The sequence below is a fragment of the Anas acuta genome, chromosome 2, assembly GCF_963932015.1.
Source record: "Anas acuta chromosome 2, bAnaAcu1.1, whole genome shotgun sequence".
Classification (NCBI taxonomy): Eukaryota; Metazoa; Chordata; class Aves; order Anseriformes; family Anatidae; genus Anas; species Anas acuta.
In genome coordinates, this window is record NC_088980.1 from 107,901,058 (window position 1) to 107,915,448 (window position 14,391).

Genomic DNA, 14,391 nt, shown 5'->3' on the forward strand with positions numbered 1-14,391 from the left:
CAGCCCCTGCCTTGCCTCATGCAGGAGCCCTGCATCCCCCTGTCAGCGCCTGGGCTCCTACAGCCGAAACAGCATCATATCTCCCCCGATTATCTTGAATTAAGCATCCTCAGCAGTGGAATGGCTAGAGACACCCTGATTTTCACGTTCCTTTCAACTTTCAGAACATACTGAAATAATAGTAATACCTTCTTCTGATGTACCACCTCTAAGCTATAAATAGCCAAGCGCTTTACAAACAGGATTTAGTTATTCTAATTCGAGGTGTTGAGTGGGATTTTTACAATCTTCCAGTGGCAAGTGCCCAAGCCAGAAACTGAGCCACGGTTTCAAAATCCCCAGTGTGTTGTTCTCCCCACTAAGCTGTATCACCTGTGTGAATAATACCTATTCACATAGACTTCAGCTAATGGGCTGGATGGGGCAGGTGAGCAAATGAGCTTCTTTTGATTTCATGTCTCTGCTATATTGTCTTACTGTCATTTGTTTTTTCCCAATTTCTCTCTATGTTTGACCTTTGAGATTCAGCCAGGATAACCTTAGAGGAATGTGTGCACCATCTAGTACAGCAACAGCAATTAATGTTTATAACATCATACTAATAGCTATGTTCTGGTTTTTCAGGTCACCTACTAGAAATGGAATTCTGAGTATCCTGGTCTCATTTACAAGTCAATGAAATTATTTGTTCCTACAAATACAACTTATTTTAAAATGCAGTTCTGCTACTGGCAGGCTTACACAACCATAAAGCAGCAGCTTGGTTGTCGAGAAACTTCTAGCTTAAGTTGCTTATACATCATATGAATATATCTAGATTTTGTGTGCATATGAATACTAAATCCAGCAAACCATTTTATGTGCATGTAAATTACTGACAAAAAATATGCATCATCATAATTCAAGATTCTCAACTACTAAACTGTTTTGCAAATGCAAAAGCAGTAGCTTTTCTATTGTTGTCATCTCTTATGGTTGAATTCTGAGTTACAAATATGCTATCATGCAGATGCTAATTTTGATACTTAAAATATCTGTAGAGTTTCTGTCTTTCTGAATATTTCCTATATGCTAAAATTAAACTATTTTAAAACTTTAATTTGTAAATGAGGACAACCCTGTGGATATTCTGTGACAGAAAACTCTGGCAGCTGTTGATCTTGAGATCTTGCAAGCTCTTGGTGTGTTTTACGATTTGGAGTTTTCTTGCTTCATTTTTAATGCCTAAATTTGTTGAGTGAAATGCACCCTTAAAGATGAATACCTGAGCACCTCACAAATTCCATGTAGATTATTTTCCTGATTTTTTTTTTTTTTTTACTTTCATGATCATGATAGTGACAGGGGAAAACCTGTAATCAGAAATTTCTGTGCTTGGAAGAAAAATGTACCATTTATAACAGATGTCAGCAATTTATAAATTCAAACTAGAGTAAAGTATAAATAGTGACTGTATAACACTTACTTTTTTATTACCTCATGTATGACCTTTTTCAGAGTAGCAATTATTTTCCATTAGTTCAGTTCAATTGGAAAAAACAATGCTTAATGGACTTTGAATCCTGGGTCACTGGTGATAGTATTAGACAGTTTTCAGATTTATGTAATTGCTGTCATACGCAGCTCCGTAATTTGCCACTCCAGCTTATATCTGGCAGACTTTTGCCAATCACCTCTTCTGTATTTTCCTTGAGCTGTATGTTAAAATTGTGATCTGGAGCTCTTGAGTGGCCTGTGGAGCTGGTGTATGTCTTGACAGTAAAGCAAGCACCCATCTTTGACCCATGAAATGGGCCCAGTCCTGGCCCCTGTCCGTCATTTAAGATCACAGGTACTTCAACAACCTCTCATAACCTCCACTTTCCTGAATATTTGATAGCTGCTTTGTGGTCTTCCATGTCAGTTACGGTTCTGGCATAAATGCAGTCACTCTTTAATCCATTTGACAGGACTGAATTTAGAAGAGGGAAAGGAAGCAGAAGGACATAGCCAAATGCAAAGTGACCTGTAGCGATTAAAGCGGGGAAGGCTGCAGGCAATGCAGGGAAATGTAGTCCTGATAAATGTTTAATCTTTATGACTAGAAAAAGCAAATCAACAACACGGTCACAAGACTATGTGGAAATAAAGCATGGCTTAACTAACCTATAATACATACTGTGCAAAAGCAAGTTTATCTTTTCTCCTTAATACTGTGCTTGTAGTCCTGTATCTCTGTATCTAAGGCTGATATCTAAGTCCCCAGTATATGCATTTCTACAAGGAAAATGAGGATTAACTTGAAGCAGTTTACAATTCATTCTTCCCCCTTTTCCCAGCTTTTCTCCTTGCTCCTCCAGTGGAAGTCTCTTTCCTTGTTGCAAATGTGTCAGAAGCAAATATGGGCTCATTTCCTCTGTATTTCATAGTAAACAGCATAAATACACTTCATCAGCAAACATGTTTGCTTGTTTGCTTTTTATGGGGGTTGGTATAACAGAGAAATAGGACTTACACTGACGGTGAATAACATCTTCAACCATCTCAGGAAGATTCAAAGAAGTCTGCCAGGAGGGCATTAGAGAGGGAGCAATTTGGGGGAGTCCTTCAAATATTTTTCTAGATAGTGTGATACAGCAGGTAAAAAATAAAAAAAAAAAATGAATGTTTGACCCAACAAAGTCAAAAATAGTCAATAGCAGTCAACTCTTACTGTAGGTACTCTTTAAATACTTTAATATATAAAGGCAATATGAGTAGTTATTGAACAAGAAAGATAATGAATTAGAAATTCTTTTCATACTAGGTGGCCTGATACATAAGAAAAACAAAAATAACCATACCTATATAACTGATGTCAGTGCTTACATCGTTCTTAATTAAAACATCCCAAACTTGATGAGTTATCCTCATAACACAGAAATTTGTACTTTGCTTCTTTTGAGAAAGTCTGAATAAGGTACTATTCTCAGATGAGCTATCCTGAGACATGAAGAAGAGTTGAACTTACTAATTATTGACAGTGTGCAAAGACAAAGATGGCATTTCAGATCAGTGAGGGAAAAACCACCTTCCTTTACTCAGTAACTACTGACTCCTCAGGCTTGTGGGAAGCTCCTGGAAAAGTCCTGAGAATTGGCTTAACCTGAGGAACGTTAAATGTTGTATCCAGACTGACTCAAAATTACACATGAGGTTCTTTTGAGAAAAGGGTCTTGTCACAAATTTAATTGCTGATCTTCATGCGTTTACAGTACTTACCTCTCACTTGATATTGTACCCATGTGTTAATAGTAACCAGCACCTAATTACGCAGTAGGAAGACAGAATATCCTGTTCCATTTTGACATGTATGTAAGTTCAAACTTTATTTTACCAGTTGATACAAAGAATCTCATTCATTTATCAGGTTTATGCATTTGAGAGTTATTTGTCAAAACTGATCTTGCTCTGCATCACTTGGTTAAGGTTGATTGCACATGTCAGATTAGAAAGAATGGTAAATATTCTTTATAGACGAGTAGCATTGATTGGTGGCATTTTCTCTTCTACGTAGATTTATATGACTGTGGAATCCTGTCATCTGGGTTCAATAGAGGCTTGTCCTAAATCCTCAATTTAGCTACCACCACTGTACGTAATGGCTCTGAATTAACGTGATTTGTCAGTAGCAATAGGCCACAGTGATAACCAGAACACACTGCTACATCTTATTCTGACTGATCTATGAAACAGCATTGCCCATTTATTCTTTTGCACAACATAATCGAGCAGTCTCCAGGATTCTACTTTCATGGCAGGTATTGAGCAGCTAAAACCTTCACTAATTTACACAAAGGTTTATCTTTTCTCCACCCGACTTCTGGGGCAACTCAGGAAGCCGTACCATAAAATGCAATGAGTTCAAACATTGCAATGTGTGGCACAACTGAGCAATCAGGGCATGCATTACCATTACTATTAGTCACAATCACTAGCTGATTAGGGCACTCACTGTGCAAAAATACATGTGTTACTGTATAAAGAGAACAGATTGCCCTACTACAATGATACAGATCTACTCTAGGCGTATCCAGGAAAACAGGCTAGAAGAAAGATTTTTCCCCCACACCGGAACTTCCAAATGTTCATGCTATTCTCCTAGGTTCCCTTTTTTGACCAGAGTGGAGGAATGCATGTTATGTTAATGCCATTTCCCTTTTCTACGGCGTGTTTGTTCATCGTACGTGGTCAAATTATGTCTGTTGTTCTCATGAATGTGCTTAATGATGCATAAATATCTTCCTTAATTATGAGCCAGCCACCTGCACCGTCTCTTAGTGTATCTGAAAGTTTCTTTATTGACCCTTCATCACCAGATGGTTTCACATTCAGAGAAGACAACGCTGTTGCTTGGTAACTCTGTGAAGGAGGTATGTCAGGTGGCCACAGGAGCAGCTCCTCAGGCCTTCAGCTTCCTCTGTGTTGCCCGTGGCTGCTCAAATGTGAGCAGCATCTGGGCTGTAGGCTGTATAAACTGGTCTAGAAGTCTTCTACCTGTGCCCTCTTCTGAAGGGTGCCACGGATGTGGAGGTATGTATCTGGCCAAATGGTGAGGGTATGGACCTGCATATCAGATCAGGTAATAATGACGTCTTCTTCGTCAGCGTAAGATGGACTTGAGATAGTTGGGGACAATAATGACAGTGTAAAACAGCCACGTGATCAACTCAGAAAAAAAAGACTGTGATGGATTCAATCAGGAGGGACAATTTACACAACACGGGTCATTTGCCTTTATTACTTCTCACAGATTATTTTGATCTAGGTATCTACCAAAGGTGTATCTACCACAGGTAGTATCTACCAGAGAGGTCAGTATCTACTATCTACTCTTCCTTTGCCATTTTACCATAGTTATTCTTCTTAATTTGTTCGGAGAGGTATTTATCAGCTTTTTGTTTCTTGTTGATTCACATACTCATGGTGGTTCCTGGGGTGAGGTTGGGATACATTGTCATTGCCATATATGTGAAGTGAAAAGTATATGTCTGCACTCCTTTATTTTTCATTTCTCAGTTAGATGTATGCTTTCTTCATGCAAAAGAAAGAAAACCATAAGAACACATGCTTGTCTGTCTTTCGAACTCTCTAGAATTAGCTTGTCATGAAATGTAAAACTAATGTGTAGTTGTAAGAACTGCTGCCAGCTTTTTCCTCACTACCGGCTGATGGCTAAGTAGATTTAGAAATGAAAGGGGTTATTATAAAGTGATTACTGAATAGCTAGGTATGTCATTTTAAACAAGCAACTAAAATCTCTGTTGCAGATTCAGAATGTAATCTTGTTTGTATCATTCATAGTTAAAATCTGATTTTGATTGTGAAGGAGTAATCATATAATGTAGGTAATTTGACAAAAATGTATCGAATGATGTTTTTCTTTTATTCCTTATTTAAATATATTAGAATTTAAATGAGTCACTACCTAGAGTGTACCTATAAAATGACAACAACATAAAGAAATATAAGGTTCAATTTGCTTTGGTTCAGATTTAAAATTTACTATGCAGTGAAAAGTTTGTATCAGCTCTCTCATGTATAGAAACTGATACTTAAAAAAATACTAATAACTTTAAACGTGTGTTATTGATGATTAGACAGGTATTTTGCAACTGTGAATTTCAATCTCAAGACTTATGCCTCAAGGGATATATATAGTCATGAACTGGAGAATAAGAGCAGAAAATGTTAAGGAAACATTCTCACGCAGAATTATAGCACTCATCTGTGTTTCTGTATCCAGCTCTTGCGATAATACATTACTAAAAGCTTAAATCCAATGCCTCATCTGGTTTTAAGCAACAGCTATATTGATTTTTGTAAATGGTGAGCCGATGTCTTGGGTGCTTATCAGAATGTACTTTCAATGAATCTTCCGAAATTAGCTAAACATCTTGGTTCTGTGCCAAGTATTTGTATATTTTTAGCTTGTTCCAGCTAGAAATATCACAAAAAGAATTCTTCTGGTGATGAGCTGATATTAGTACTTCTGATCCTTCCTGAAAAATGGAGACCTCTACTGTATCTCACATTTTAATTTGAGGAGAAATGGGTGAGAATTCAAGTTGGCTCATTTTAAGAAGCCTGCCTGCTCATTTTACTGCTGTCAGCTATGAGTATGTATTTTAGCATTTTCTGAGCTCCCACATTTTGGAACTAACGAGTTCTGGCCACAAAGCACAGAAGAATTGAGTATTACTATGTTTTAGTGGGTTAGAAATGGGACTGAGAATTAGGATTCCACTGCTTTTGTTGGCACCTCGTAACCTGCAGCAGACAATTCATTTACTTTGAGCTTCAGTTTATTTGTATATAAAATAGGGGAAGTAACATTTCCATATCATAAAATGTGTAAGGTTTAACTACACAATAGTTCTAAAGGATATTTTTATATGTAAAATAAAAAGCATCAGTGAAAGCAGGTTCTCACATCTTGCTCCATCCACACTGAAGATCTGTGTTAGTGTCCAGCTCCTGTGTTCTCCCAGATCCTAGGAACTGGTTTACACATGAAACAGAAAGCTCTGTGGGACGGGGTTGTCCTGAGATGTGTTTTTTATTAAAGTCTTGTCCTGTTGACACTTCCTCACCATTGGGACACTGTGGATGCTGATCAAGATCATAAAGGTGCTGGGGAAAATGTATGCAGGAAGCTTATTCTGCCCCTCAGGGATGTTGTCTGGAATAGCTTGGAAGAGTGCAGAAGGGATCCCCACAGACCACTGCTCAAGGTGAACATCTTCCTGGTAACTATATGGGACATCTGCTGTTGGGCTTGTCTTCCTTCACTGGCATTTAGACTGTGGAAGAAATTCACCATAGGATGATATTAAAAAGAAGACACTACTTCCAGAAGTGGCTCAGAGAAAAACAGGGATAGTTCAGTATGCAACCATTACTCTCATATATGTGTGTACGTGTTTATTCCCTCCTTTGGATTGCAGGTGACTATCAGTTCGGTTTTGCTGTCTCATAGCTCTTTCGCTCATTAGCTCTGAAGCTCTGCAGGGCTTGCATCCCAACAGTTTTTAAAATGTCAGGGAGTACTTTAAGAAGACCGATGGAAGAGCTGCTTTTCCGTGGGAGTCATGTATTTTTGCAGAAGGAGGGGCATGCTCTTTTGGAAATGCTATTAGCAAGTAACAGTGAAAGATTGGTAGGAATCTTAAATACTGTAACTTGAAATCTTTCCAGGAGACTCTGGGTATCTTGTGCAGTCATTTTCTTTACCTGATTAATCTTAGTAACTGCTGCTATTAATTTCCATGACTGCTCCATGAAAGGAAGTAGAGATTGTCAGATGAAACTCACATTTCAAGATTTTTACAAATTTGCATTTATTCTTTGCTTCTTTTAATATTTGTTGCTTGCTGGCACAAATGTCATGTTCTTAGATAAGTAAAATGATCAACCACAAATGTGCCCTTCTTGGAGGTTTGTTTCTGGATCCTCAGTAGCTTTGTGCATACTGGTAGCACAGTCTTTGGTTACACTTTAAAATAACTGGACTTAGCAGGACGATAACATCAGCAACATCATATTATAAATATATATCTATACATATATTAAAATCAGTGAAATTACACCACCTGAAATCTTGCCCACTGATTCTTTCCTCTCTGCACTCTGCTGTTTTTGGTATATTGGAAGTTAAAAAAAAAAAGATCTATTATCAGATTTCATCAATCATGGTATTTTGAGCAAGACGAGGCTTTTTGAATTTCAGTCTGTTGTTGAAGAACTTGTAGAAAAAATAATCGTGACAATAGAAATCAGTCCATCACAGCTGAATGTGATCTTTCACAAAACTGTCCAACCAAGTTTGTAAACAACCCCACATGTTTTGCAGCCTTACACAGATTGGATATAATCAAATAATCCAAGCAATTAAAACATTTTACCTAATTCCTTGTTTGCTGTTGACTATAGATACACAAATCTCAAGATTTTTTTTTTCAAATAGGCAAATGTTGTTACTTTGATAGCATCTGAGTCATAACACAGTTCTCAGTAGATGAAAAGATATTTCATTACCTTGTGGTCTATGCCCCTGAGACATAACATAACACTGAGACTACTAAGGAGCAGCATCATATCTACTTAGCTGGAATGCTGTAGCATAAGCAGAGAAGTCTAACTTTATAAGCTCTGCGGGTGGAGTTACACCAAGTAAGGAGAAACATAGATGAAATACATTGTGCATAAATACATATAAAGCAAGAGTTGTGATCTCCATTGTTAAAAAATGTTCAAGTGTTTAAAGTCTTAGTTTCTCTGCAGGGAGAAGTGAACTTTCTGTCTCCTCCTCAGCTTTCCTCTTGTTTTTCTCTGGAAGGTATTTCTGATTCAGTAAAGTGCTCTGACAGCTTGATCACTTTTACCAGTGCTGGTGAACTCTTAGAGCATGTGTTTGAATTAAAGCATAAGTATTCTTGTTTGGAACAAAGCAATTGTCTCAAATTGTCTGCTGAATCAGAGGTAGTCCTGAGTCAGCAGGCAGAATCAAGTCTAAAGCGTGCTTATGGCCTCCATCACTGCAGTATGCAACCTCTTTGCTTCACATTAAAGAAATTATACGCGACATTGATACTAGTCTACTGTGAACTCCCATTTATCTCAGAAGGAGTTGATGTGAAAAGATGTTAAGGAAATCTGTGACAAAGCCCGGAGATCCTGGATGTCATATCTGTACATTCAATTACCACAATTTAAATCTTGCATGAAAGCGCTGTGATAGATAATGTCTTACATCTCAGATGATGCCGTTTTCATCGTAAATGTTTGTATTTTCTGATTTTGTTCATTCTTTACTTCTGTGAAAGGATAATAGAGACCAGTCTGGAATTTAAATTGTGAGAGTTATTACAGAGCTAAGCCGCATTAATAATTTTCCTGGACAAGAAGTAAAGTTTTCATTCCTATTGTTCAGGTGGTCATCTGAACGTGGTTCAGATGCAGCCATCTGAACACAGTGGTTCATCTTCTGAATGGTATCCAACACATGCCAGATCTCTGCTGCTGCTGGGGTACCATGGAGCGGCAGAAACTCCCCACCCACCCCACTCCTGCTTCGACTCCTTTCACCGGGTCTGCGGTGAAAGTCTGTGGTGAGAAGACAAAACTCCCACTCTGCGTTTTTATTCTAACCCCAAGTTTTGATGATCAATGGCAGGATGCTAAAAATACACCTAAATGTCTCTCTGTGATTCCGAAATTGAGTTTCTGAAAAAGCATCGTACTTGTAGTAAGAGGTAAAGTGTGAAGTTCCAGAGAAATGAGCTGTGAATTGAAGCTGCAATGGAAATTGATCCTATCTGTCAGTCTCTGCTCCATATTCTGAGGAAAACAGAGCGGAGCAGAGAAGGAGCCAAGATCACCGATTAAATGGGATGCTGAAGTGCCAGGGGCTAGAACTGGGCTTGCAGGTCCCTCAGGTCAGAGCTGCAACTGTCAGACTTCACTGCCTGCTACCTGCTGAAGCTGGCAGAAGGAGAGCAGCACGAAAAAGGCTGCAGGCACCGTCAGGGGATTTAGTAAGAAGTACCTGGCGAGGCTTCAGGCATGACAGGCAGTGCTCTCCTCTGGGAGGACAGCCTCATCTTTTATGAACTGGTAGGCCTTATTTCCCCAATTTGCCTCATGATTTGCAGCAGTGAGGCAGAAGAAAATAGCTGGGATACTGAAGAAAAACAGAGCATCTGCTCATCTAGAGATAGGCAGAGTGAGGGGAGAGGTCTGGCTGTATAACCCCTCTGCAGGTGGGCTCCCTCGTCCCATCTTCTGTTACAGAAGCTGGTATTTTTCATGGCTGTCTTTAGCCACGTTTTTAATCCAAAAAATCCATTATTAACTTAGCCTTTTTTTTCTGGTTGAAAGTAAACATTTTTCCCTTCATCTTGTTCCTCCTTACGGTACGACTGAGCTGATTGTAGCCAAAAAGCATTGTGTACTTGGAGAATACAGATCTGAGAACTCGACTACATAGTCAGGTCAGGGCTGATATCCTCAGGTCTGTAACGCAGGCGTGTTTGATAAGTAAGTGCAGCACTGGAAACAAAAATAAAATGACACAAATGAATTAGTGGTAATTCAGAAATGCGGGCTTATTTGATTAAAAGAAATAATAAAGCATAGTCTATTGCACTAACCAGGTCCTTTCTGAGACTTTAAAAATGGTGTCAAAGAAACCAAGTGGGTGAATACTTGGGATTGCAGCCCGGTATCTTCAGAGGCTGCTTCAGGGGCAGACCTTTCTGGAATATTCACCCTCACTTTCTCAGTGGGAATCTGATGTAATCCAGCAGTTATCCCGCCTGGTGTATATGAGATCTTGCTTTATTTTTCCTTAAATGTTTTTCTGTGCTCTATCCCAGTCCTTTTTATCCTACCTCTCCCTTTCTCCTTTCCATCTAAGTGCTGGCATTGACAGGTTCTCACCGTGCTTGTCCCACAGAGTTGCATCACCTCTCAGTTGCCCTCTCAGTTGCATCACCTCTGAATGAATGGTGAGAAGAACAGACACAAACTGTGAAGCTATCTGATATTCCAGATTACAGACTCAAGTCAGGAACCAAAGCACGCGGAATATTTGACGTGTCTGATAAGCTTTATCCTGTGAATATCAATGAAAACTATACAGTTTCCAGCTTTTCCAGTCCAATCTCTTATTCCCTTGTCTCTTTTATTGAAGGAAGAAAGTATATGTCATTCTCATAGCAATGGCTTCAAGATTTAACTAGAGGGCTAACTTGTACTTTTTACTAAGATAACGGGACATAAGAATATCTTCCTCCTGGGCAGAAATCTTGGATAGGTTTTGATCTTTTTTTTTTCTTTTTTTTGGAAAAGCCACTTGATTTCAACTTTAAAATGCTATGAATTGGTTTTATCTCTCTAATAAAAAAGGTTTCTCAGCTCTCTTGTGAATTTTCTGATGTGCCTACTGTGAAACTAAACAGGCTGGCTGATCCACATTCTTGCAGCTATGATCTTTGTTCAACCGCTTAATGTTGTGTGTCAGGGTCACCTTAATTTTGTTGATTTTCTGGTCCTATTTAGCCCATCCAGCTAGCAAGACAGTTCCACAATACCAATCAGATGCCCTTTGCTATTCATAGTCTCACCTGAATAAAGCAAAGCTGATATGAATCCAGAAAAGGAACATTCCTTTTTCGTGAGATTTATGTCTCAATTACACAGAACTAAATGCTTAAGAAATATAGGAAACTCTCAGGGTTTGCCAGTCTTCAAGTCTTCCTTAGTCTTAACTGTTATAGCAATAGAAAATATCCCGAACATCAGGTTTCTTTGCTGGGGTATCTGAGTTTGGAAACAGATAAATGGCTCTGTACCAATTCATCCTTTTTGAGGAAATTTTTACCGGTCTTGTCACCAGAAAGGAGACTAGGATTAGATCTATTACTGAATTTGTTTTGCTTTGCCATTTTGTCACCAACTGGGAAATATTCTACACTGGTGATCAACACATTTGGGTAGTGGCAATTAATTAAAAAAAAAAAAAAAAAAACAACCCACAGAGAGGATTTGAAAGGGAAAAATACCCTACTTTGTAGATATATAGAGAACAAGCAATTTCTTAACACCTTTTCTTCAAGGAGCTAAGATGAATAACATCTTTGAACAAATATTTTAAGCATGCAGGGATTTTATTAAAAGGAAAAAGATGAAATCCTGTATAAATTGTTTAGAACATTCCAAGTGAAGACATGTTGATTAATAAACATAAAAGAGGGAAGATGCATATTAATTTGTTTACGTATAAGAGGCTTCTAGCTCATTAAAAGTCTTCTAAGCATTTAACTAGTGAAGCAGTGGATAAAACGAGACGTTGTCTTTAATCTTGTTGAGGGCTCCAATATTAAAAAAAAAAAAAAAAAAAAAGCATTATTGCTAAATATGTGTAATAGCTCTACTAATAACAGTGTTTTGAAAATCTGAGGTGTGTGCCAACTCAGTGGTTGTGCTGTAATATGGTGGAAATTTGGGGTCAATTTTGTAACTCAGTTGCTGAGACCAGTAGGAATGGAGAAACTTTAACAACTTCCTCAGCAATCTTTGGATAATTAAATTATTGAAAAAAAATCTTGTTTATAGATAGCCGTAAGTTCCTGGATATGATTTTTTTTTAGATGTGATTTGTGGTTGTCTGCCTGCTAGGAGATCTCCAGGAAAGTTCAGGTGCAGTAGGGTATCAGCCGACATATCTTCTGCCAGTTTATTTCGATTCTCTATTAAACCACTACAATGAACTGGGGTATTTACACTGCTTTAAATGTTGTTAAAACTAAAATAAAGAAGCTAGTAACAACTAATATTTATGGGAGAAGAACCCTGTGGACCATTTTAAAGGAATTGGAATATTAACTTAATGTCCTGGCCAAATTGAGATTGAGTAATTGCATTCAGTCTAGCTTAAAAACAAATGAGTAAGAAATAGCTGAAGAACCAGCTAACACTTTTCTTTGTATAAGCAGTCCTGGGAGAAAATCAGCATATATTTGCAAGTTTTCCCTAAAGTTACCTTTTTACTTCTTTTGCTCTGAGCAAAATGAAGGGTTTTGCTTTAAAAGTTTTTACACATTAATTCGTAAACAAAATTGCACTTTTTTTTTGCAAGCAACAGATAGGTAAAAAAAAAAAAAAAAAAAAAAGTAAGCATCATTTAAACTACAGTATGAATTTAAAAAGCATAAAAAGTTTCTGGTTCTTTGTTTGCTCTTAATTTTTCACCACAGACACTTTCTCTCCTTTCCTCAGTGTTTTTTTTCTGATTTTTCATTAGACTTATACTTTTATTGTCATTTTCACTGCGAGAGATAAAGTGCTGAATTTCTGTTTCTAATTACACGTCATATTTATAGAACCGTATAACTTGTTATTGCTCTTACTGTTATAATATGCATCAATAATCATACCAGAGTTATGTTGGTAATTTTTCAGATCCGATGCGTGGGCCACGGAAACTAGAAGTTGTGGAGATCAAATCTAGACAAATCACCATTTGCTGGGAACCCTTTGGATATAATGTCACACGTTGCCATCGATACAACCTCACAGTCCACTACCGTTACCAGGCTGGAGGACAAGAGCAAGTGAGAGAAGAAGTAAGCTGGGATACAGAAAGTTCACATCCACAGCACACAATTACTAATCTATCACCGTACACAAATGTCAGCATCAAATTAGTACTAATGAATCCCGAAGGACGAAAAGAAAGCCAAGAACTTGTAGTACAAACTGATGAAGATGGTGAGTTTCTGTATTTACATATACATTGTACATGTATCCTAAGTGACATTCAGCATGTTTTTCTGTGTGTTCTACTTTCACCATCTGTAAAAAAAAAAATTAACCAACTTCAGCAATTTTAAGGCAGTAAAGGGACTGTTAAGTATCAAGTATTATAATTATCTTTTACATAAACTATAATATATATAATTTAATCATTTCTTCAGCAAACTTATAACCTCTGCTGAACTGTGGTCTGCCTCTTAACAGTTCCAGTTTCAGTTTGAAGAAACTTAAGGTGATGGTCACAGTATCCTCGTGTAAGATTTTCTCCTGAGTGATATGCTCAACATTAAATACTTGTTCCTGAGTTGCAGTTTCAATTTCTCTAGCTTTGGGTGTCCATCCACTGGATGCTGTTAGTTGCTTATCCAGACAATGTCTTTTGTATGCATACATTCAAGTATGTAGATACTCTGTCTCCTCTTGTAATTTGAAGCTGAAGTGAGGTTTTCAGGTCTCTTTTTCTTTTGAGAAATAACATAAATTGTCAGTCTCTCTTTTTTTTCTGAAATGCGCACAGCAGAATTGACTAGTGTATCTCAGTAATGCTGCATGAAAGATGATAGTATCCTTCTGAATCCTATGTGATATTATTGTGTCTATCCACACAGGCAATTTACTGCAGCATTGTTAGCTGCAACACCAAAATTCCTTGTTGAATTGGTCATGTGTCAGGAATCAGTACCACCTTTTTAGAACACTTGGCCACTTGGCACTAATGTATAGCCCTTTGGTGCCCGTTAGAAACGTGCCTTAGGCTTTTTGACCATGCTTTTATGCACCTTCAATTGTCTACTGTTTGAAAAAACCTTATCAAATGTCTGGGACTGCTTTATATAGCAGATCCTTTTATGGATCCTTTCTCCTCCCATTTTTATCATCTGCAGTCTGAACAGGGGTGGCTTTGTATTTTCTTCCAGATCAATGATAGACTTACTGAAAACATTCTGGAAAGATTTCTAGAAAAAAAAACTTAAGCAGTGATGAGTTCCCCTTCTAATAAATACTTGAAGACTGTCATTTAAACCTATTAAATCATTTAATATATGCTGTAATGTT

At 37.7% G+C, this 14,391-nt stretch overlaps 1 protein-coding gene across 13 annotated transcripts in view; it reads left to right on the forward strand.

Moving 5' to 3' along the window:
* Positions 1-14,391, forward strand: part of PTPRM (protein tyrosine phosphatase receptor type M) — a 468,093-nt gene that overhangs the window by 233,868 nt on the left and 219,834 nt on the right. For all 13 annotated transcript variants that reach the window (XM_068671589.1, XM_068671590.1, XM_068671592.1 and 10 more), the window contains exon 8: positions 12,982-13,290. In XM_068671589.1, the coding sequence (XP_068527690.1) occupies positions 12,982-13,290 (309 nt within the window). The remainder of the gene's footprint in view (positions 1-12,981; positions 13,291-14,391) is intronic.